The sequence below is a fragment of the Lepeophtheirus salmonis genome, chromosome 9, assembly GCF_016086655.4.
Source record: "Lepeophtheirus salmonis chromosome 9, UVic_Lsal_1.4, whole genome shotgun sequence".
In the NCBI taxonomy this organism is placed as follows: Eukaryota; Metazoa; Arthropoda; class Copepoda; order Siphonostomatoida; family Caligidae; genus Lepeophtheirus; species Lepeophtheirus salmonis.
This window is the reverse complement of record NC_052139.2, coordinates 28,511,251-28,532,703: the sequence shown is the minus strand read 5'-3', so window position 1 is coordinate 28,532,703 and position 21,453 is coordinate 28,511,251. Positions and strand designations below refer to the sequence as shown.

Here is a 21,453-nt window from a genome sequence, read left to right as displayed (position 1 = left end):
AGTTTTATGTGTTTTTAGGACTGAACTGGACCCAGGGGCGTCTACAAGGGCAGGCTTGGTAACCCTTCCCCCCTAAAAAAAAGTATTTCTTTTCTTTTTGCATGAAAATTTATCTTTTTTCTAATTATTTTTCGAAAAAATTTAATTTTCTGTGAATATCCATGAGTTTTTATAAATTTTCTCCAAAAAATGTAGTATTTTTTTTTTTAATTTTATATATAAATTGTTTTTCAAATAATGTGATTTTGAAAATTTTTCTTCAAAAATAGAATTTTTTAATAATAACAAATGATTTATATTTTTTTTTTTTTTTTTTTTTTTTTTTGTGAATAATAATTCTTTCATTAATTGGCTAATTACTACCAACTGATTTTGAGTCGTTTTTCCTTTTCTTTTTGCAAAGAAAGAAGGTTACCAAATTTGTAAAGGAAGGTCTCGAACAAAACGGAAAAATTGGGTTTTCTCTTTCGAGGATATTTTTCCATCCTCTATCCTTGAAGAAATCCTTCAAAACGACCCTACAAATATGATTGCAAAAATAAAAATAATTTATTATTCCAATGTCAGTTTGATAAATGGAGGCATTTTTTAGAGATACGATGGTTTCCAAAACAAGAGATATTTTTTATATAGACTAGGTCTATGTTTCCACATAAATGCTATGTAAATATCCAGTTCAAGGTCAAAAGTTCTTCTGATGATGCATTTTCTATATATTTTGACAACTTCCTTTATTTCTCATTCACCTTCCTAAACACATCAAATATACAGTCGATTTGTCTACTCCTTATCCTCCATGATAAGTGTTCTGAAAGTTGAATCATTGAGTTTGAATTTACTCTTATTAAATTCCCTTGAAGAATTCTCAATAACTATTCAATAATAATTCTATAGAGAGTCATGATTCAAAACTTGCTTTAGCTTTAATAAATTACGAAAAAAAAAAGTGTTTTTTTAGAATCAAAAACTATAAACGAATTTGCAAATTGAATTAAATTTTCAATGACAATATTTTTATTAAATGATTGAAATATGAATATTAGGGTGTGTATAGTTCATATTTGTTGGGAAAAATTTAGAACTATAGAAGTAAAAATTGTCAGTTGGTACTCAAGATGTAACTAAAAAGTCCCACCGATAAAAACTGTTGTATTTGTCTAAATCTCAACTTGTAATGTGGTATAGTGACATACACGTAAATGAATCAGTAAAATTTTTTGTTTTTACTGAAAAGTTTTGCGCTTTTCTGATGAAACACTAACTTAAAACGTAAACAGAACCTTTGTCTACATTCTCGTTCTGTTTCTAAGCTCTATTTCTTTATTAATTCTTGATATAGTTATTTTTTATAGTATTACAAATTAGTCACATACGGACGTAAAGGGTTGAATACTATATTTAAGGATATTTTTGACTAAATAATTCCTCTTTCAAAAACAATATCAGTCTACATCAATAGGCAACTCTTGAAGATGAAGGCCGTGTTCACGGCACAGAACGAATCTAACTTTGGATGACAGGTGTGGCAGACATTCTTCTCCAAGACACTCCACCCTGCAACGCCAGGGGGTTGAGGGTCTTGGCTCAGAGGGCTGTCATTTGGTTACACAGGGAAACTTCATAATTAAAAATAACCGCGATAAAATACTAATTAAATATTTTTACCTAATTATCATACTTTTCTCGTCCCTAAATGATAAAATAAATGCACAAATCAAATTATTTTATAGGGATTTTCAGTTCATCGCTGTTCATCATTGGCGTCAATTTTATTAGTCTTTTTTTATTCATAAAAACAATTTGATGTAGTTTAATAAAGATTGATTAGAGATTGTTACAGTTTATATTGTAAAAATTTCAACTTTGAGCCCAAAGATGATGTATTTTTTAATTATGATGCAATTTATGACGTCAGTGTAAACATTCTATAATGATAACACATGGTGGTGCAATTTGTTATATTCGACCTCAAGAAAAAGAAGGTCATCCGCAGCAAATAATTGTCGATCTACGCTGCATCCTAAAATAACATTTTATTTAACTTTACTTATATAAATACTTGTCAAGGGCGTCTGTAGATTATATTTTGAGGGGTGGCTTAGCTTTTGAAATAAATAAAAAAAATCCACGGAACAAAGTATGTTGAAAAAAAAATTCAAAAATTCCATTGATATTCACATAATATTTCAGAAATTTAATTTTTTGGAAAACAAATTTAATATAATTTAAAAAAAATAATTCATATAATAAATTTTGTACAAAAAAATTTCAAAATTAACATTTTTTGTGGGAAAAAAAATGAAAATTGAATTTTCTGGTAAAAGAATTCAAAAATGAAATGTCAAATATTTAATTTTTTTTTAATCCTCAAAAACTCACAAATAGTTAAATTTTTGGGAAAAGTTTTCAGAATCCACAAATTTTCGAAAATACTTAAATTTTTGAAAAAACATTTCAATATTTCATTTTTGTTTACCCCTATTCCTTAATTTGGGAAGGGCTACAGCCCCCCTACGGAATAATAAACTAACCTCACAATTAACTAAAACTTTTTCATTTGAAATATGTGTCCACGCATCTCTTGTTAAAATTTATTCTTTACATAACTTTAAAAAGTTATTTGACCTAACTATCTACAAAGGCTAGACTTCATTAACTCAAAATTTGGATGAAACCCCTCCCATTTTATAGAGACGACCTCTACTTCAACTCACAGAAATTTAATCCTTCTCATTTTTAAAAATTGAGCAAAATTTCCCAATATTATAAACTTGCATGTGTGTAATAAATTTCATTCTGTTAGACAAATGATTTTTTCACAAACTCATGTTTTCATCATTTAACAAAGGGCGGTGTCTAATCCATGTTTCAAAGAAGAAGCTGATTACATAATCATTGTCATCGAATTCTACAGTTATATATATAGAGTAATTATGCTAGGAATGGACGTTTAATATTATCTAATCATATCATTTGAGTGTCCAGCAATTGAAGGTTTTTCCATACAGGCCTGCATTTCATTTGGCAATTAACACCATTTATATTATGAGTGTTGGCTTTCGGTCTGCAAGTTCTAGCCTGTTATAATTTATAGTGGATCATACTTATTTGATCCTTTAAATAAATTGGCTTAAAGAGGTCTGAAAGAACAAGTCTGGTCTGTATGGGTCTTGAAGAAGTCATATAAAATTAAAGGTAGGACGGATCCACACTTTCTGAATTTGGATCAGTTCCGGTATTCGAAACCAAAATAAATTATGGTATCACCGTAGCTCATGGACAATGCACTCAGGATGAATTATTATTTTGAGCTCAATGTCCGTAGGTTCGCGCCCAAGTGATTCATAGAGAAAACAATATACGTAAGGTATACAGGGTGTCCACGATAAATTAAAATTCGACCTGTTTGATAAAAATGGAATTTGGAGTGTATTTGTTAATATGAAAAAGTTAGACATGATACTAAACAATAAATTTATTCAGCAGCCACCATCTTCTCCATCCTACCCCTAAAGGATTTGCGTGCCCTGATGACTTCCGGGGAATCGACAGCATTCCACTCCCTCGTAATGGAACCCTTCAGGGCCGCAATGCTCTTGTGACTGACCTTGCACACCTCCCTCTCCAACTTCCCCTACAAGTAGTAATCACAAGGTCGGGTGAGTTGGAGGGCCAGGTGTTGCGATCCCAGAAAGTGATGTCGTAGGAGTTGAAGAAGTTAGTGGTCCTCATGGCGATGTGTGCGGGCGCTGAGTCTTGTTGGAATACTATAATGTTTACTTAATAAGTTCATACTCTATTCATTTAGGAACGGGATAAAGGTTATATTTTTTTTTACGACTAATGTCGAAAAATTAATGACCCAATGTTATTACCAGTGATGTAAACCCTGTGAATTTTTTAGTGTTTTACCAATTATACTATTTGAAACGTTGCTGTGTTTATTTATTTTTGTTTTTCTAAACATAGAAATTTTGTTTCTGTCATGAGCTATTTTGTCTCTTGTTCGAACTCCTTACATACTCTATGTATGTTAGCCAATAAATGTGTTTTATAGCAATACACATAACATATTGTTGGTGTCGACGTTCCCATCATTCTGGCCATGTCCGATACATCCGATTGAAAATTCTAGCAAGCCTGATTACATTAATCATGAATCAGTAAACGTCGAATAAAAAGTTTTAAGTCAAGTGAAAATTGACCTGCAAAAACATTTTTGATTTTCTATATCCCTTAGCATTTAAATGCCCAACCAAGAATGAAAGAAGATACTGATAGCCGTAAGAAGATCATTCTAAACTCTCAATCCAACGAGACATCCTAGCAAAGAAACATAAGAAGACGGATCATTATGTTCAAAGAATCATACTTTTAAAAAGTGTTTAAAAAGATCAAGTCTGATGGAACTACATTCTCATTCTTTAGATGTGATTATTTTAATGTTCTGCCGTTCAAAAAAATCAGTAACTCTTTGTTATTTATCCTACAGAATCCAATTTAAACACTTTGGTACATTATGACAAAGACGAATTAAGGTTGGAGATAATTTAGATGATAATAAACAAAATGGCAGATTAAAATATAAAGTAGAAGTTATTATCTAAAAAATAATTATGTATCTCTGTGAGGATAGACTTCTTAACTAAGTGTTATTCAATATTTCATATACAATGTTAAACATAGTAAGAGATTGTTTTTGACTAATTAACAGCGAATACTTAATCGTAAAATTTTTAGCAGGAGTATCATCAAAAAGATAAATCCCTTAGCTATCATAATCTTATACGGATGAAACATATTTTTATGATATAAGGATGCATAAGGCTCAAAAAATAATATAATTATATTGTATTAAGTAAAATAACTAGAAATCAAATTATTCTTATAAAATCAATAAGGGGGAAGGACTTGAAACACATCATAAAGTCTAAGGTTTGCATTCAGGACTAGAATTGACGATCCATTGAATGGATACGTCCTATTTTTTTTTGTAGTTTTTATTATTACATTTCATATTTTAAACTATCCACGTCATTAGTATATAAAATATTACTTTGCACTTGTAAAAAAAAATATATATGTAGTAATGAAGAATGCTAAGTTAAGTCAGTTTTTGAGTTCATCATGAAGTGTTTTATCATTGTAGCTCTTGTCTTGGTTGGAGTAACCACTTCTGAGGTTTCCAAGTAAGTTGAATTACTAGTGAAATAAATTTGTATTAAATTTTATCTCCGGACAAAATAGGCCATCCTTTTTGTTTCAAGGATCATGGCTTGAAATGAAAGAAAGACGAAGTGGTACAGTAGAGTATTTAATGAAGCTCGGTGTTAGCAAGGCAAATGCCACTGCATATAGCAAAGGTCCAATAACGATGCAATGTATTCAACTAACTGAAGAGGGTTACAAAATTACAGGAATACGTAATGTTCCAAAACTCCTTGTTTATATTTTATGTTAATATTGCTGTTTTTTTAGAGCCCAGTGGTACTCCCTACAATGCCTCTATAACATGGAGAAAGGAAGGAAAAAGGCCATACACATCTTCAGGAGTTGAAATGAAATTTGATGCAGAGGTTTTGAAAGACAATGCTACAAATTATAAGCTAATGCGTTTCAATGCTTATGACAAAACATCAGGCTCTCTGGTTTTCTTCACTCAACGGTCCTTTACGAGTGAAGGGTACATGAATTATAGTCATACAATTGCTGCAACGAAGCAGACCGCTTACACTCTCTACCAAAAACAGGTGTAAATCTACATTATTCCCTTAGTTTTTAATTATGAATTTGTAAACTATACATTTTGTCTGAATAAATACGTGCATGCATTATAAATTTCCTCGTGTATTAATTACTACCTGAAACACCCGACATTGCTCAGAGTTTCATAAGGCTCTTGAACTGCAATCTTTCAATTTTTGATGTTGGTTTATACTTTATTTTGAGAAAGTTTTTGTATTGTACGTAAGTATTCAACCTAGTAAACTAATGAATTTTCATTAATACTATTAGAATCTTATTTCGTAGATCAAATAATGTTGATGATACATGTCTTAAAGCACTATTTGCATACGTTTTTCTGATCCTGCCAGATAGGCTATCCAGTTGATCGGTTTGTTCATTCTTTACTTTAGTTGCCCGGATTCAATTTACTATTATGATGATGTCATACTTGACATCAGAACAAACCAGAGCTTGTAAGATAAATTCTCTGTGAGCAACCCCAGCAGATATTTTCACTGTGTGCATCAAGAGCTCGCACGTTGATTTTTTCTGAGACTTAAGACAATTAAGTTGAAATATGACGTGTCATTCTATCCAACAGTGCCTGGGCATTGAACCATTATGGATAATACACATTAATTATAAACTATGAGTCTAGGATTTTTAGATTTCTTGCCTTAATACCTAAAGAGCTCGTCGTCACTGACTCCCCCCTCTCCAGAGGCCGTATCAAGGGTGTGATTGTATTAAGCAAGGCTCAAAACACATGACTTTAAATGATTGTGATAACCAAGACACGACTCTACAGCCTGATATTATAGTGGGTTTTTTTGTCGTTAAAACGAAAGAAAGTGCAGATTTAATCTTCGAGTCCATTATACTATGGAACAGTAGACTCACTTTTTTAGACCAAGTTAAAATTGTTATGTTGTGTAACTATGGCGCCGTTCTTATATAATTTATTCCCAAAAACTAGATCCCGATTAAAACTACAGGCCATTGAAGTGCTTAGGTCTAAAAAAAAAAGAAAAAAATAGTGTCATAATCCCCGAAAGAGAACTACATGTATGTAGGATATATGACTCAATATTTTAAAATTTGTGAGAAAGAGATTAAAAGAGCTTTTTAGGTCCTAGTTATAGGTCATGAAAATATAATAACATATCGGTTTGAAATAAGCAATATTTGGTAAATATTCAATGTAAATATGAATCATAGGAACAGTTGTATGGGCTGACATTCGTGAACATATCTATCATACGTGTAAAAGTAGTCGTATATAGCCTGTGTATTACTCATAACTTTATATATTATTATGTTTTAATCTTCAACAACTATCCCTATCAAAATGAAGAGATTCCGTGATTTAAAGATTGTATTGTTTAAGGAGAGAAAGTTATATCGTAGTAATTTTTATACTTACAAAATCTTAATGGTATTTTCCACCCCACAAACAATATACATTTTGAAAAACAGAATGTATTTATTTATAGGAATTGTTGAGGTTCGAATGTTATAATAGGAGAAGTTTTTAGAATTATATTCACTCATGATTCACGTAACTCACCTAGGTCATCAAATTGTAACTGATGAAATATCTATCAATATATTCTATATATTAAATTTAAAAATGGGCCGAAGGTATTTTTCCCGCATGGTATATTCGCTACCTTTTTCTTGTTTTTATATTATCTGTTCGAACTTTGAACTTGTATCTTGTTCAGAATGTAGATTAGCTTCCATCGTAGATGGATCAACGTCAAAATAACTGACATTTATTCCGTAATTTTGATAGTATTGTAAAAAAACCTTTGGGGTATATTTCATTTCCAGCCAAGATCCATAAGTGAACTTACTTGGTTAACTAAGAAGTCGATATTCCAATCATGACTAGGGCTACAATGACAAAACACTTCATGATCAATTCCAATACTTACTTTACATTACAATATCAATTTCTATATATATTGTGTTTTTTTGTTACACACGCGGAAATTATCATTTGACATTTCCTGGGCCGTGCAGAATTATTTACCGATTTTTCTTCAGAACATATCGCGGACAATAATGACATTTGAATGACTTGAGAAACAATTTATTCATACATTTTTAGAATTAAAATAGTTTGTGATCAAATTTAATCAATGTAGCCACCATTTCACTCAATGACACTGGTCAGGCGACATCTGAAGCTGCCACAGACTTGCTGGATGTAATCGGCGTCCATGGAGGCCCAGGCCTTGTTGACAGCAGCCTTTAAGGCATTTATGTTCTTGTGTCGTTTTTGCAGGCCTTGGTTTCCACGTGCGTCTACATAGGAAGTCTAGTGGGTTCAGATCTGGGCTCTGAGGGGGCCAGTAGTCCTTGGCGAAAAGTTCATGTTGTCCTTGAGCCACTCCTGAGCTTTCTTGGAAGCATGGGCGGGTGCTCCATCTTGTTGAAAACCCCCAGGAGAGTTGCCGATTTGATCCACGGAAGGACCTTGGACGCCAGAATCTTCACATAATCCTCCACTGTTAATCTGAGCCAGTGGGGAACCATACCGACTTCATGGCCTTCCCTTTGGATCTCCAAACATCTCCAAAGCACACAACACGGTCATTTTGCCTGTTAAAAACAGGATCGACCGTAAAAGTTTTCTCATCTGAAAAAATGATGATGCGTCAAGATGAGCTCTTGATATCATTCAAGATTTTCTTGGCACGCTGAAGTCTGACTTCTCACTGACGTTCAGTTAGCAGAGGGCGTTCAGTACGCCTCAGGGACTTTCTTCCAGCCCTTTTCAATTCCCTTGAAACAGTTGGTGTCGACGTTCCCATCATTCTGGCCATGTCCGATACATCCGATTGAAAATTCTAGCAAGCCTGATTACATTAATCATGAATCAGTAAACGTCGAATAAAAAGTTTTAAGTCAAGTGAAAATTGACCTGCAAAAACATTTTTGATTTTCTATATCCCTTAGCATTTAAATGCCCAACCAAGAATGAAAGAAGATACTGATAGCCGTAAGAAGATCATTCTAAACTCTCAATCCAACGAGACATCCTAGCAAAGAAACATAAGAAGACGGATCATTATGTTCAAAGAATCATACTTTTAAAAAGTGTTTAAAAAGATCAAGTCTGATGGAACTACATTCTCATTCTTTAGATGTGATTATTTTAATGTTCTGCCGTTCAAAAATCAGTAACTCTTTGTTATTTATCCTACAGAATCCAATTTAAACACTTTGGTACATTATGACAAAGACGAATTAAGGTTGGAGATAATTTAGATGATAATAAACAAAATGGCAGATTAAAAATATAAAGTAAGTTATTATCTAAAAAATAATTATGTATCTCTGTGAGGATAGACTTCTTAACTAAGTGTTATTCAATATTTCATATACAATGTTAAACATAGTAAGAGATTGTTTTTGACTAATTAACAGCGAATACTTAATCGTAAAATTTTTAGCAGGAGTATCATCAAAAGATAAATCCCTTAGCTATCATAATCTTATACGGATGAAACATATTTTTATGATATAAGGATGCATAAGGCTCAAAAAAATAATATCATTATATTGTATTAAGTAAAATAACTAGAAATCAAATTATTCTTATAAAATCAATAAGGGGGAAGGACTTGAAACACATCATAAAGTCTAAGGTTTGCATTCAGGACTAGAATTGACGATCCATTGAATGGATACGTCCTATTTTTTTTTGTAGTTTTTTATTATTACATTTCATATTTTAAACTATCCACGTCATTAGTATATAAAATATTACTTTGCACTTGTAAAAAAAAAAAAATATATATGTAGTAATGAAGAATGCTAAGTTAAGTCAGTTTTTGAGTTCATCATGAAGTGTTTTATCATTGTAGCTCTTGTCTTGGTTGGAGTAACCACTTCTGAGGTTTCCAAGTAAGTTGAATTACTAGTGAAATAAATTTGTATTAAATTTTATCTCCGGACAAAATAGGCCATCCTTTTTGTTTCAAGGATCATGGCTTGAAATGAAAGAAAGACGAAGTGGTACAGTAGAGTATTTAATGAAGCTCGGTGTTAGCAAGGCAAATGCCACTGCATATAGCAAAGGTCCAATAACGATGCAATGTATTCAACTAACTGAAGAGGGTTACAAAATTACAGGAATACGTAATGTTCCAAAACTCCTTGTTTATATTTTATGTTAATATTGCTGTTTTTTTAGAGCCCAATGGTAGTCCCTATAATGCCTCTATAACATGGAGAAAGGAAGCAAAAAGACCATACTCATCTTCAAGACCTGAAATGGAATTTGATGCAGAGGTTTTGAAAGACAGTGCTACAAATGATAATGTAATGCGTTTCAATACTTACGAAAAAGATGGCCCTCTGGTTTTCTTCACTTAACGCACCTTTACGAGTGAAGGGTACATGAATTATAGTCATACAATTGCTGCAACGAAGCAGACCGCTTACACTCTCTACCAAAAACAGGTGTAAATCTACATTATTCCCTTAGTTTTTAATTATGAATTTGTAAACTATACATTTTGTCTGAATAAATACGTGCATGCATTATAAATTTCCTCGTGTATTAATTACTACCTGAAACACCCGACATTGCTCAGAGTTTCATAAGGCTCTTGAACTGCAATCTTTCAATTTTTGATGTTGGTTTATACTTTATTTTGAGAAAGTTTTTGTATTGTACGTAAGTATTCAACCTAGTAAACTAATGAATTTTCATTAATACTATTAGAATCTTATTTCGTAGATCAAATAATGTTGATGATACATGTCTTAAAGCACTATTTGCATACGTTTTCTGATCCTGCCAGATAGGCTATCCAGTTGATCGGTTTGTTCATTCTTTACTTTAGTTGCCCGGATTCAATTTACTATTATGATGATGTCATACTTGACATCAGAACAAACCAGAGCTTGTAAGATAAATTCTCTGTGAGCAACCCCAGCAGATATTTTCACTGTGTGCATCAAGAGCTCGCACGTTGATTTTTTCTGAGACTTAAGACAATTAAGTTGAAATATGACGTGTCATTCTATCCAACAGTGCCTGGGCATTGAACCATTATGGATAATACACATTAATTATAAACTATGAGTCTAGGATTTTTTAGATTTCTTGCCTTAATACCTAAAGAGCTCGTCGTCACTGACTCCCCCCTCTCCAGAGGCCGTATCAAGGGTGTGATTGTATTAAGCAAGGCTCAAAACACATGACTTTAAATGATTGTGATAACCAAGACACGACTCTACAGCCTGATATTATAGTGGGTTTTTTTGTCGTTAAAACGAAAGAAAGTGCAGATTTAATCTTCGAGTCCATTATACTATGGAACAGTAGACTCACTTTTTTAGACCAAGTTAAAATTGTTATGTTGTGTAACTATGGCGCCGTTCTTATATAATTTATTCCCAAAAACTAGATCCCGATTAAAACTACAGGCCATTGAAGTGCTTAGGTCTAAAAAAAAATAATAGTGTCATAATCCCCGAAAGAGAACTACATGTATGTAGGATATATGACTCAATATTTTAAAATTTGTGAGAAAGAGATTAAAAGAGCTTTTTAGGTCCTAGTTATAGGTCATGAAAATATAATAACATATCGGTTTGAAATAAGCAATATTTGGTAAATATTCAATGTAAATATGAATCATAGGAACAGTTGTATGGGCTGACATTCGTGAACATATCTATCATACGTGTAAAAGTAGTCGTATATAGCCTGTGTATTACTCATAACTTTATATATTATTATGTTTTAATCTTCAACAACTATCCCTATCAAAATGAAGAGATTCCGTGATTTAAAGATTGTATTGTTTAAGGAGAGAAAGTTATATCGTAGTAATTTTTATACTTACAAAATCTTAATGGTATTTTCCACCCCACAAACAATATACATTTTGAAAAACAGAATGTATTTATTTATAGGAATTGTTGAGGTTCGAATGTTATAATAGGAGAAGTTTTTAGAATTATATTCACTCATGATTCACGTAACTCACCTAGGTCATCAAATTGTAACTGATGAAATATCTATCAATATATTCTATATATTAAATTTAAAAATGGGCCGAAGGTATTTTTCCCGCATGGTATATTCGCTACCTTTTTCTTGTTTTTATATTATCTGTTCGAACTTTGAACTTGTATCTTGTTCAGAATGTAGATTAGCTTCCATCGTAGATGGATCAACGTCAAAATAACTGACATTTATTCCGTAATTTTGATAGTATTGTAAAAAAACCTTTGGGGTATATTTCATTTCCAGCCAAGATCCATAAGTGAACTTACTTGGTTAACTAAGAAGTCGATATTCCAATCATGACTAGGGCTACAATGACAAAACACTTCATGATCAATTCCAATACTTACTTTACATTACAATATCAATTTCTATATATATTGTGTTTTTTTGTTACACACGCGGAAATTATCATTTGACATTTCCTGGGCCGTGCAGAATTATTTACCGATTTTTCTTCAGAACATATCGCGGACAATAATGACATTTGAATGACTTGAGAAACAATTTATTCATACATTTTTAGAATTAAAATAGTTTGTGATCAAATTTAATCAATGTAGCCACCATTTCACTCAATGACACTGGTCAGGCGACATCTGAAGCTGCCACAGACTTGCTGGATGTAATCGGCGTCCATGGAGGCCCAGGCCTTGTTGACAGCAGCCTTTAAGGCATTTATGTTCTTGTGTCGTTTTTGCAGGCCTTGGTTTCCACGTGCGTCTACATAGGGAAGTCTAGTGGGTTCAGATCTGGGCTCTGAGGGGGCCAGTAGTCCTTGGCGAAAAGTTCATGTTGTCCTTGAGCCACTCCTGAGCTTTCTTGGAAGCATGGGCGGGTGCTCCATCTTGTTGAAAACCCCCAGGAGAGTTGCCGATTTGATCCACGGAAGGACCTTGGACCCCAGAATCTTCACATAATCCTCCACTGTTAATCTGAGCCAGTGGGGAACCATACCGACTTCATGGCCTTCCCTTTGGATCTCCAAACATCTCCAAAGCACACAACACGGTCATTTTGCCTGTTAAAAACAGGATCAACCGTAAAAGTTTTCTCATCTGAAAAAATGATGATGCGTCAAGATGAGCTCTTGATATCATTCAAGATTTTCTTGGCACGCTGAAGTCTGACTTCTCACTGACGTTCAGTTAGCAGAGGGCGTTCAGTACGCCTCAGGGACTTTCTTCCAGCCCTTTTCAATTCCCTTGAAACAGTTGGTGTCGACGTTCCCATCATTCTGGCCATGTCCGATACATCCGATTGAAAATTCTAGCAAGCCTGATTACATTAATCATGAATCAGTAAACGTCGAATAAAAAGTTTTAAGTCAAGTGAAAATTGACCTGCAAAAACATTTTTGATTTTCTATATCCCTTAGCATTTAAATGCCCAACCAAGAATGAAAGAAGATACTGATAGCCGTAAGAAGATCATTCTAAACTCTCAATCCAACGAGACATCCTAGCAAAGAAACATAAGAAGACGGATCATTATGTTCAAAGAATCATACTTTTAAAAAGTGTTTAAAAAGATCAAGTCTGATGGAACTACATTCTCATTCTTTAGATGTGATTATTTTAATGTTCTGCCGTTCAAAAATCAGTAACTCTTTGTTATTTATCCTACAGAATCCAATTTAAACACTTTGGTACATTATGACAAAGACGAATTAAGGTTGGAGATAATTTAGATGATAATAAACAAAATGGCAGATTAAAAATATAAAGTAGAAGTTATTATCTAAAAAATAATTATGTATCTCTGTGAGGATAGACTTCTTAACTAAGTGTTATTCAATATTTCATATACAATGTTAAACATAGTAAGAGATTGTTTTTGACTAATTAACAGCGAATACTTAATCGTAAAATTTTTAGCAGGAGTATCATCAAAAAGATAAATCCCTTAGCTATCATAATCTTATACGGATGAAACATATTTTTATGATATAAGGATGCATAAGGCTCAAAAAAATAATATCATTATATTGTATTAAGTAAAATAACTAGAAATCAAATTATTCTTATAAAATCAATAAGGGGGAAGGACTTGAAACACATCATAAAGTCTAAGGTTTGCATTCAGGACTAGAATTGACGATCCATTGAATGGATACGTCGTATTTTTTTTTGTAGTTTTTTATTATTACATTTCATATTTTAAACTATCCACGTCATTAGTATATAAAATATTACTTTGCACTTGTAAAAAAAAAAATATATATGTAGTAATGAAGAATGCTAAGTTAAGTCAGTTTTTGAGTTCATCATGAAGTGTTTTATCATTGTAGCTCTTGTCTTGGTTGGAGTAACCACTTCTGAGGTTTCCAAGTAAGTTGAATTACTAGTGAAATAAATTTGTATTAAATTTTATCTCCGGACAAAATAGGCCATCCTTTTTGTTTCAAGGATCATGGCTTGAAATGAAAGAAAGACGAAGTGGTACAGTAGAGTATTTAATGAAGCTCGGTGTTAGCAAGGCAAATGCCACTGCATATAGCAAAGGTCCAATAACGATGCAATGTATTCAACTAACTGAAGAGGGTTACAAAATTACAGGAATACGTAATGTTCCAAAACTCCTTGTTTATATTTTATGTTAATATTGGTTTTTTTTTAGAGCCCAGTGGTACTCCCTACAATGCCTCTATAACATGGAGAAAGGAAGGAAAAAGGCCATACACATCTTCAGGAGTTGAAATGAAATTTGATGCAGAGGTTTTGAAAGACAATGCTACAAATTATAAGCTAATGCGTTTCAATGCTTATGACAAAACATCAGGCTCTCTGGTTTTCTTCACTCAACGGTCCTTTACGAGTGAAGGGTACATGAATTATAGTCATACAATTGCTGCAACGAAGCAGACCGCTTACACTCTCTACCAAAAACAGGTGTAAATCTACATTATTCCCTTAGTTTTTAATTATGAATTTGTAAACTATACATTTTGTCTGAATAAATACGTGCATGCATTATAAATTTCCTCGTGTATTAATTACTACCTGAAACACCCGACATTGCTCAGAGTTTCATAAGGCTCTTGAACTGCAATCTTTCAATTTTTGATGTTGGTTTATACTTTATTTTGAGAAAGTTTTTGTATTGTACGTAAGTATTCAACCTAGTAAACTAATGAATTTTCATTAATACTATTAGAATCTTATTTCGTAGATCAAATAATGTTGATGATACATGTCTTAAAGCACTATTTGCATACGTTTTTCTGATCCTGCCAGATAGGCTATCCAGTTGATCGGTTTGTTCATTCTTTACTTTAGTTGCCCGGATTCAATTTACTATTATGATGATGTCATACTTGACATCAGAACAAACCAGAGCTTGTAAGATAAATTCTCTGTGAGCAACCCCAGCAGATATTTTCACTGTGTGCATCAAGAGCTCGCACGTTGATTTTTTCTGAGACTTAAGACAATTAAGTTGAAATATGACGTGTCATTCTATCCAACAGTGCCTGGGCATTGAACCATTATGGATAATACACATTAATTATAAACTATGAGTCTAGGATTTTTTAGATTTCTTGCCTTAATACCTAAAGAGCTCGTCGTCACTGACTCCCCCCTCTCCAGAGGCCGTATCAAGGGTGTGATTGTATTAAGCAAGGCTCAAAACACATGACTTTAAATGATTGTGATAACCAAGACACGACTCTACAGCCTGATATTATAGTGGGTTTTTTTGTCGTTAAAACGAAAGAAAGTGCAGATTTAATCTTCGAGTCCATTATACTATGGAACAGTAGACTCACTTTTTTAGACCAAGTTAAAATTGTTATGTTGTGTAACTATGGCGCCGTTCTTATATAATTTATTCCCAAAAACTAGATCCCGATTAAAACTACAGGCCATTGAAGTGCTTAGGTCTAAAAAAAAAAAAGAAAAAAATAGTGTCATAATCCCCGAAAGAGAACTACATGTATGTAGGATATATGACTCAATATTTTAAAATTTGTGAGAAAGAGATTAAAAGAGCTTTTTAGGTCCTAGTTATAGGTCATGAAAATATAATAACATATCGGTTTGAAATAAGCAATATTTGGTAAATATTCAATGTAAATATGAATCATAGGAACAGTTGTATGGGCTGACATTCGTGAACATATCTATCATACGTGTAAAAGTAGTCGTATATAGCCTGTGTATTACTCATAACTTTATATATTATTATGTTTTAATCTTCAACAACTATCCCTATCAAAATGAAGAGATTCCGTGATTTAAAGATTGTATTGTTTAAGGAGAGAAAGTTATATCGTAGTAATTTTTATACTTACAAAATCTTAATGGTATTTTCCACCCCACAAACAATATACATTTTGAAAAACAGAATGTATTTATTTATAGGAATTGTTGAGGTTCGAATGTTATAATAGGAGAAGTTTTTAGAATTATATTCACTCATGATTCACGTAACTCACCTAGGTCATCAAATTGTAACTGATGAAATATCTATCAATATATTCTATATATTAAATTTAAAAATGGGCCGAAGGTATTTTTCCCGCATGGTATATTCGCTACCTTTTTCTTGTTTTTATATTATCTGTTCGAACTTTGAACTTGTATCTTGTTCAGAATGTAGATTAGCTTCCATCGTAGATGGATCAACGTCAAAATAACTGACATTTATTCCGTAATTTTGATAGTATTGTAAAAAAACCTTTGGGGTATATTTCATTTCCAGCCAAGATCCATAAGTGAACTTACTTGGTTAACTAAGAAGTCGATATTCCAATCATGACTAGGGCTACAATGACAAAACACTTCATGATCAATTCCAATACTTACTTTACATTACAATATCAATTTCTATATATATTGTGTTTTTTTGTTACACACGCGGAAATTATCATTTGACATTTCCTGGGCCGTGCAGAATTATTTACCGATTTTTCTTCAGAACATATCGCGGACAATAATGACATTTGAATGACTTGAGAAACAATTTATTCATACATTTTTAGAATTAAAATAGTTTGTGATCAAATTTAATCAATGTAGCCACCATTTCACTCAATGACACTGGTCAGGCGACATCTGAAGCTGCCACAGACTTGCTGGATGTAATCGGCGTCCATGGAGGCCCAGGCCTTGTTGACAGCAGCCTTTAAGGCATTTATGTTCTTGTGTCGTTTTTTGCAGGCCTTGGTTTCCACGTGCGTCTACATAGGGAAGTCTAGTGGGTTCAGATCTGGGCTCTGAGGGGGCCAGTAGTCCTTGGCGAAAAGTTCATGTTGTCCTTGAGCCACTCCTGAGCTTTCTTGGAAGCATGGGCGGGTGCTCCATCTTGTTGAAAACCCCCAGGAGAGTTGCCGATTTGATCCACGGAAGGACCTTGGACCCCAGAATCTTCACATAATCCTCCACTGTTAATCTGAGCCAGTGGGGAACCATACCGACTTCATGGCCTTCCCTTTGGATCTCCAAACATCTCCAAAGCACACAACACGGTCATTTTGCCTGTTAAAAACAGGATCAACCGTAAAAGTTTTCTCATCTGAAAAAATGATGATGCGTCAAGATGAGCTCTTGATATCATTCAAGATTTTCTTGGCACGCTGAAGTCTGACTTCTCACTGACGTTCAGTTAGCAGAGGGCGTTCAGTACGCCTCAGGGACTTTCTTCCAGCCCTTTTCAATTCCCTTGAAACAGTTGGTGTCGACGTTCCCATCATTCTGGCCATGTCCGATACATCCGATTGAAAATTCTAGCAAGCCTGATTACATTAATCATAAATCTGTAAACGTCGAATAGAAAGTTTTAAGTCAAGCTAAAATGGACCTGCAAAAACATTTTTGGGTTTCTATATCTCTTAGCATTTAAATGCCCAACCAAGAATGAAAGAAGATACTGATAGCCGTAAGAAGATCATTCTAAACTCTCAATCCAACGAGACATCCTAGCAAAGAAACATAAGAAGACGGATCATTATGTTCAAAGAATCATACTTTTAAAAAGTGTTTAAAAAGATCAAGTCTGATGGAACTACATTCTCATTCTTTAGATGTGATTATTTTAATGTTCTGCCGTTCAAAAATCAGTAACTCTTTGTTATTTATCCTACAGAATCCAATTTAAACACTTTGGTACATTATGACAAAGACGAATTAAGGTTGGAGATAATTTAGATGATAATAAACAAAATGGCAGATTAAAAATATAAAGTAGAAGTTATTATCTAAAAAATAATTATGTATCTCTGTGAGGATAGACTTCTTAACTAAGTGTTATTCAATATTTCATATACAATGTTAAACATAGTAAGAGATTGTTTTTGACTAATTAACAGCGAATACTTAATCGTAAAATTTTTAGCAGGAGTATCATCAAAAAGATAAATCCCTTAGCTATCATAATCTTATACGGATGAAACATATTTTTATGATATAAGGATGCATAAGGCTCTAAAAAATAATATCATTATATTGTATTAAGTAAAATAACTAGAAATCAAATTATTCTTATAAAATCAATAAGGGGGAAGGACTTGAAACACATCATAAAGTCTAAGGTTTGCATTCAGGACTAGAATTGACGATCCATTGAATGGATACGTCCTATTTTTTTTTTTGTAGTTTTTTATTATTACATTTCATATTTTAAACTATCCACGTCATTAGTATATAAAATATTACTTTGCACTTGTAAAAAAAAAATATATATGTAGTAATGAAGAATGCTAAGTTAAGTCAGTGTTTGAGTTCATCATGAAGTGTTTTATCATTGTAGCTCTTGTCTTGGTTGGAGTAACCACTTCTGAGGTTTCCAAGTAAGTTGAATTACTAGTGAAATAAATTTGTATTAAATTTTATCTCCGGACAAAATAGGCCATCCTTTTTGTTTCAAGGATCATGGCTTGAAATGAAAGAAAGACGAAGTGGTACAGTAGAGTATTTAATGAAGCTCGGTGTTAGCAAGGCAAATGCCACTGCATATAGCAAAGGTCCAATAACGATGCAATGTATTCAACTAACTGAAGAGGGTTACAAAATTACAGGAATACGTAATGTTCCAAAACTCCTTGTTTATATTTTATGTTAATATTGGTTTTTTTTAGAGCCCAGTGGTACTCCCTACAATGCCTCTATAACATGGAGAAAGGAAGGAAAAAGGCCATACACATCTTCAGGAGTTGAAATGAAATTTGATGCAGAGGTTTTGAAAGACAATGCTACAAATTATAAGCTAATGCGTTTCAATGCTTATGACAAAACATCAGGCTCTCTGGTTTTCTTCACTCAACGGTCCTTTACGAGTGAAGGGTACATGAATTATATCATACAATTGCTGCAACGAAGCAGACCGCTTACACTCTCTACCAAAAACAGGTGTAAATCTACATTATTCCCTTAGTTTTTAATTATGAATTTGTAAACTATACATTTTGTCTGAATAAATACGTGCATGCATTATAAATTTCCTCGTGTATTAATTACTACCTGAAACACCCGACATTGCTCAGAGTTTCATAAGGCTCTTGAACTGCAATCTTTCAATTTTTGATGTTGGTTTATACTTTATTTTGAGAAAGTTTTTGTATTGTACGTAAGTATTCAACCTAGTAAACTAATGAATTTTCATTAATACTATTAGAATCTTATTTCGTAGATCAAATAATGTTGATGATACATGTCTTAAAGCACTATTTGCATACGTTTTTCTGATCCTGCCAGATAGGCTATCCAGTTGATCGGTTTGTTCATTCTTTACTTTAGTTGCCCGGATTCAATTTACTATTATGATGATGTCATACTTGACATCAGAACAAACCAGAGCTTGTAAGATAAATTCTCTGTGAGCAACCCCAGCAGATATTTTCACTGTGTGCATCAAGAGCTCGCACGTTGATTTTTTCTGAGACTTAAGACAATTAAGTTGAAATATGACGTGTCATTCTATCCAACAGTGCCTGGGCATTGAACCATTATGGATAATACACATTAATTATAAACTATGAGTCTAGGATTTTTTAGATTTCTTGCCTTAATACCTAAAGAGCTCGTCGTCACTGACTCCCCCCTCTCCAGAGGCCGTATCAAGGGTGTGATTGTATTAAGCAAGGCTCAAAACACATGACTTTAAATGATTGTGATAACCAAGACACGACTCTACAGCCTGATATTATAGTGGGTTTTTTTGTCGTTAAAACGAAAGAAAGTGCAGATTTAATCTTCGAGTCCATTATACTATGGAACAGTAGACTCACTTTTTTAGACCAAGTTAAAATTGTTATGTTGTGTAACTATGGCGCCGTTCTTATATAATTTATTCCCAAAACTAGATCCCGATTAAAACTACAGGCCATTGAAGTGCTTAGGTCTAAAAAAAAAAGAAAAAAAAAATAGTGTCATAATCCCCGAAAGAGAACTACATGTATGTAGGATATATGACTCAATATTTTAAAATTTGTGAGAAAGAGATTAAAAGAGCTTTTTAGGTCCTAGTTATAGGTCATGAAAATATAATAACATATCGGTTTGAAATAAGCAATATTTGGTAAATATTCAATGTAAATATGAATCATAGGAACAGTTGTATGGGCTGACATTCGTGAACATATCTATCATACGTGTAAAAGTAGTCGTATATAGCCTGTGTATTACTCATAACTTTATATATTATTATGTTTTAATCTTCAACAACTATCCCTATCAAAATGAAGAGATTCCGTGATTTAAAGATTGTATTGTTTAAGGAGAGAAAGTTATATCGTAGTAATTTTTATACTTACAAAATCTTAATGGTATTTTCCACCCCACAAACAATATACATTTTGAAAAACAGAATGTATTTATTTATAGGAATTGTTGAGGTTCGAATGTTATAATAGGAGAAGTTTTTAGAATTATATTCACTCATGATTCACGTAACTCACCTAGGTCATCAAATTGTAACTGATGAAATATCTATCAATATATTCTATATATTAAATTTAAAAATGGGCCGAAGGTATTTTTCCCGCATGGTATATTCGCTACCTTTTTCTTGTTTTTATATTATCTGTTCGAACTTTGAACTTGTATCTTGTTCAGAATGTAGATTAGCTTCCATCGTAGATGGATCAACGTCAAAATAACTGACATTTATTCCGTAATTTTGATAGTATTGTAAAAAAACCTTTGGGGTATATTTCATTTCCAGCCAAGATCCATAAGTGAACTTACTTGGTTAACTAAGAAGTCGATATTCCAATCATGACTAGGGCTACAATGACAAAACACTTCATGATCAATTCCAATACTTACTTTACATTACAATATCAATTTCTATATATATTGTGTTTTTTTGTTACACACGCGGAAATTATCATTTGACATTTCCTGGGCCGTGCAGAATTATTTACCGATTTTTCTTCAGAACATATCGCGGACAATAATGACATTTGAATGACTTGAGAAACAATTTATTCATACATTTTTAGAATTAAAATAGTTTGTGATCAAATTTAATCAATGTAGCCACCATTTCACTCAATGACACTGGTCAGGCGACATCTGAAGCTGCCACAGACTTGCTGGATGTAATCGGCGTCCATGGAGGCCCAGGCCTTGTTGACAGCAGCCTTTAAGGCATTTATGTTCTTGTGTCGTTTTTTGCAGGCCTTGGTTTCCACGTGCGTCTACATAGGGAAGTCTAGTGGGTTCAGATCTGGGCTCTGAGGGGGCCAGTAGTCC

At 33.0% G+C, this 21,453-nt stretch overlaps 4 protein-coding genes across 4 annotated transcripts; all 4 read left to right on the top strand.

Moving 5' to 3' along the window:
* The first annotated feature begins 5,105 nt into the window (after positions 1-5,105).
* Positions 5,106-5,838, top strand: LOC121124570 (uncharacterized). Its single transcript, XM_040719727.2, has 3 exons — positions 5,106-5,189; positions 5,248-5,423; positions 5,479-5,838. Exons 1-3 carry the CDS (start codon positions 5,128-5,130, stop codon positions 5,754-5,756), a joined length of 516 nt encoding a protein of 171 aa, XP_040575661.1. The 5' UTR covers positions 5,106-5,127; the 3' UTR covers positions 5,757-5,838.
* A 3,679-nt stretch (positions 5,839-9,517) lies between these two features.
* LOC121124428 (uncharacterized) lies at positions 9,518-10,288 on the top strand. Its single transcript, XM_040719583.2, has 3 exons — positions 9,518-9,642; positions 9,701-9,876; positions 9,932-10,288. The coding sequence occupies exons 1-3, from the start codon at positions 9,581-9,583 to the stop codon at positions 10,111-10,113; spliced, it is 420 nt and encodes a 139-aa protein (XP_040575517.1). The 5' UTR covers positions 9,518-9,580; the 3' UTR covers positions 10,114-10,288.
* Positions 10,289-13,812: 3,524 nt separating this feature from the next.
* On the top strand, positions 13,813-14,737 carry LOC121124427 (uncharacterized). Its single transcript, XM_040719582.2, has 3 exons — positions 13,813-14,088; positions 14,147-14,322; positions 14,378-14,737. The coding sequence occupies exons 1-3, from the start codon at positions 14,027-14,029 to the stop codon at positions 14,653-14,655; spliced, it is 516 nt and encodes a 171-aa protein (XP_040575516.1). The 5' UTR covers positions 13,813-14,026; the 3' UTR covers positions 14,656-14,737.
* A 3,670-nt stretch (positions 14,738-18,407) lies between these two features.
* Positions 18,408-19,195, top strand: LOC121124621 (uncharacterized). The gene is made up of 3 exons (XM_040719784.2): positions 18,408-18,548; positions 18,607-18,782; positions 18,837-19,195. Exons 1-3 carry the CDS (start codon positions 18,487-18,489, stop codon positions 19,130-19,132), a joined length of 534 nt encoding a protein of 177 aa, XP_040575718.1. The 5' UTR covers positions 18,408-18,486; the 3' UTR covers positions 19,133-19,195.
* The last annotated feature ends 2,258 nt before the right edge of the window (positions 19,196-21,453 follow it).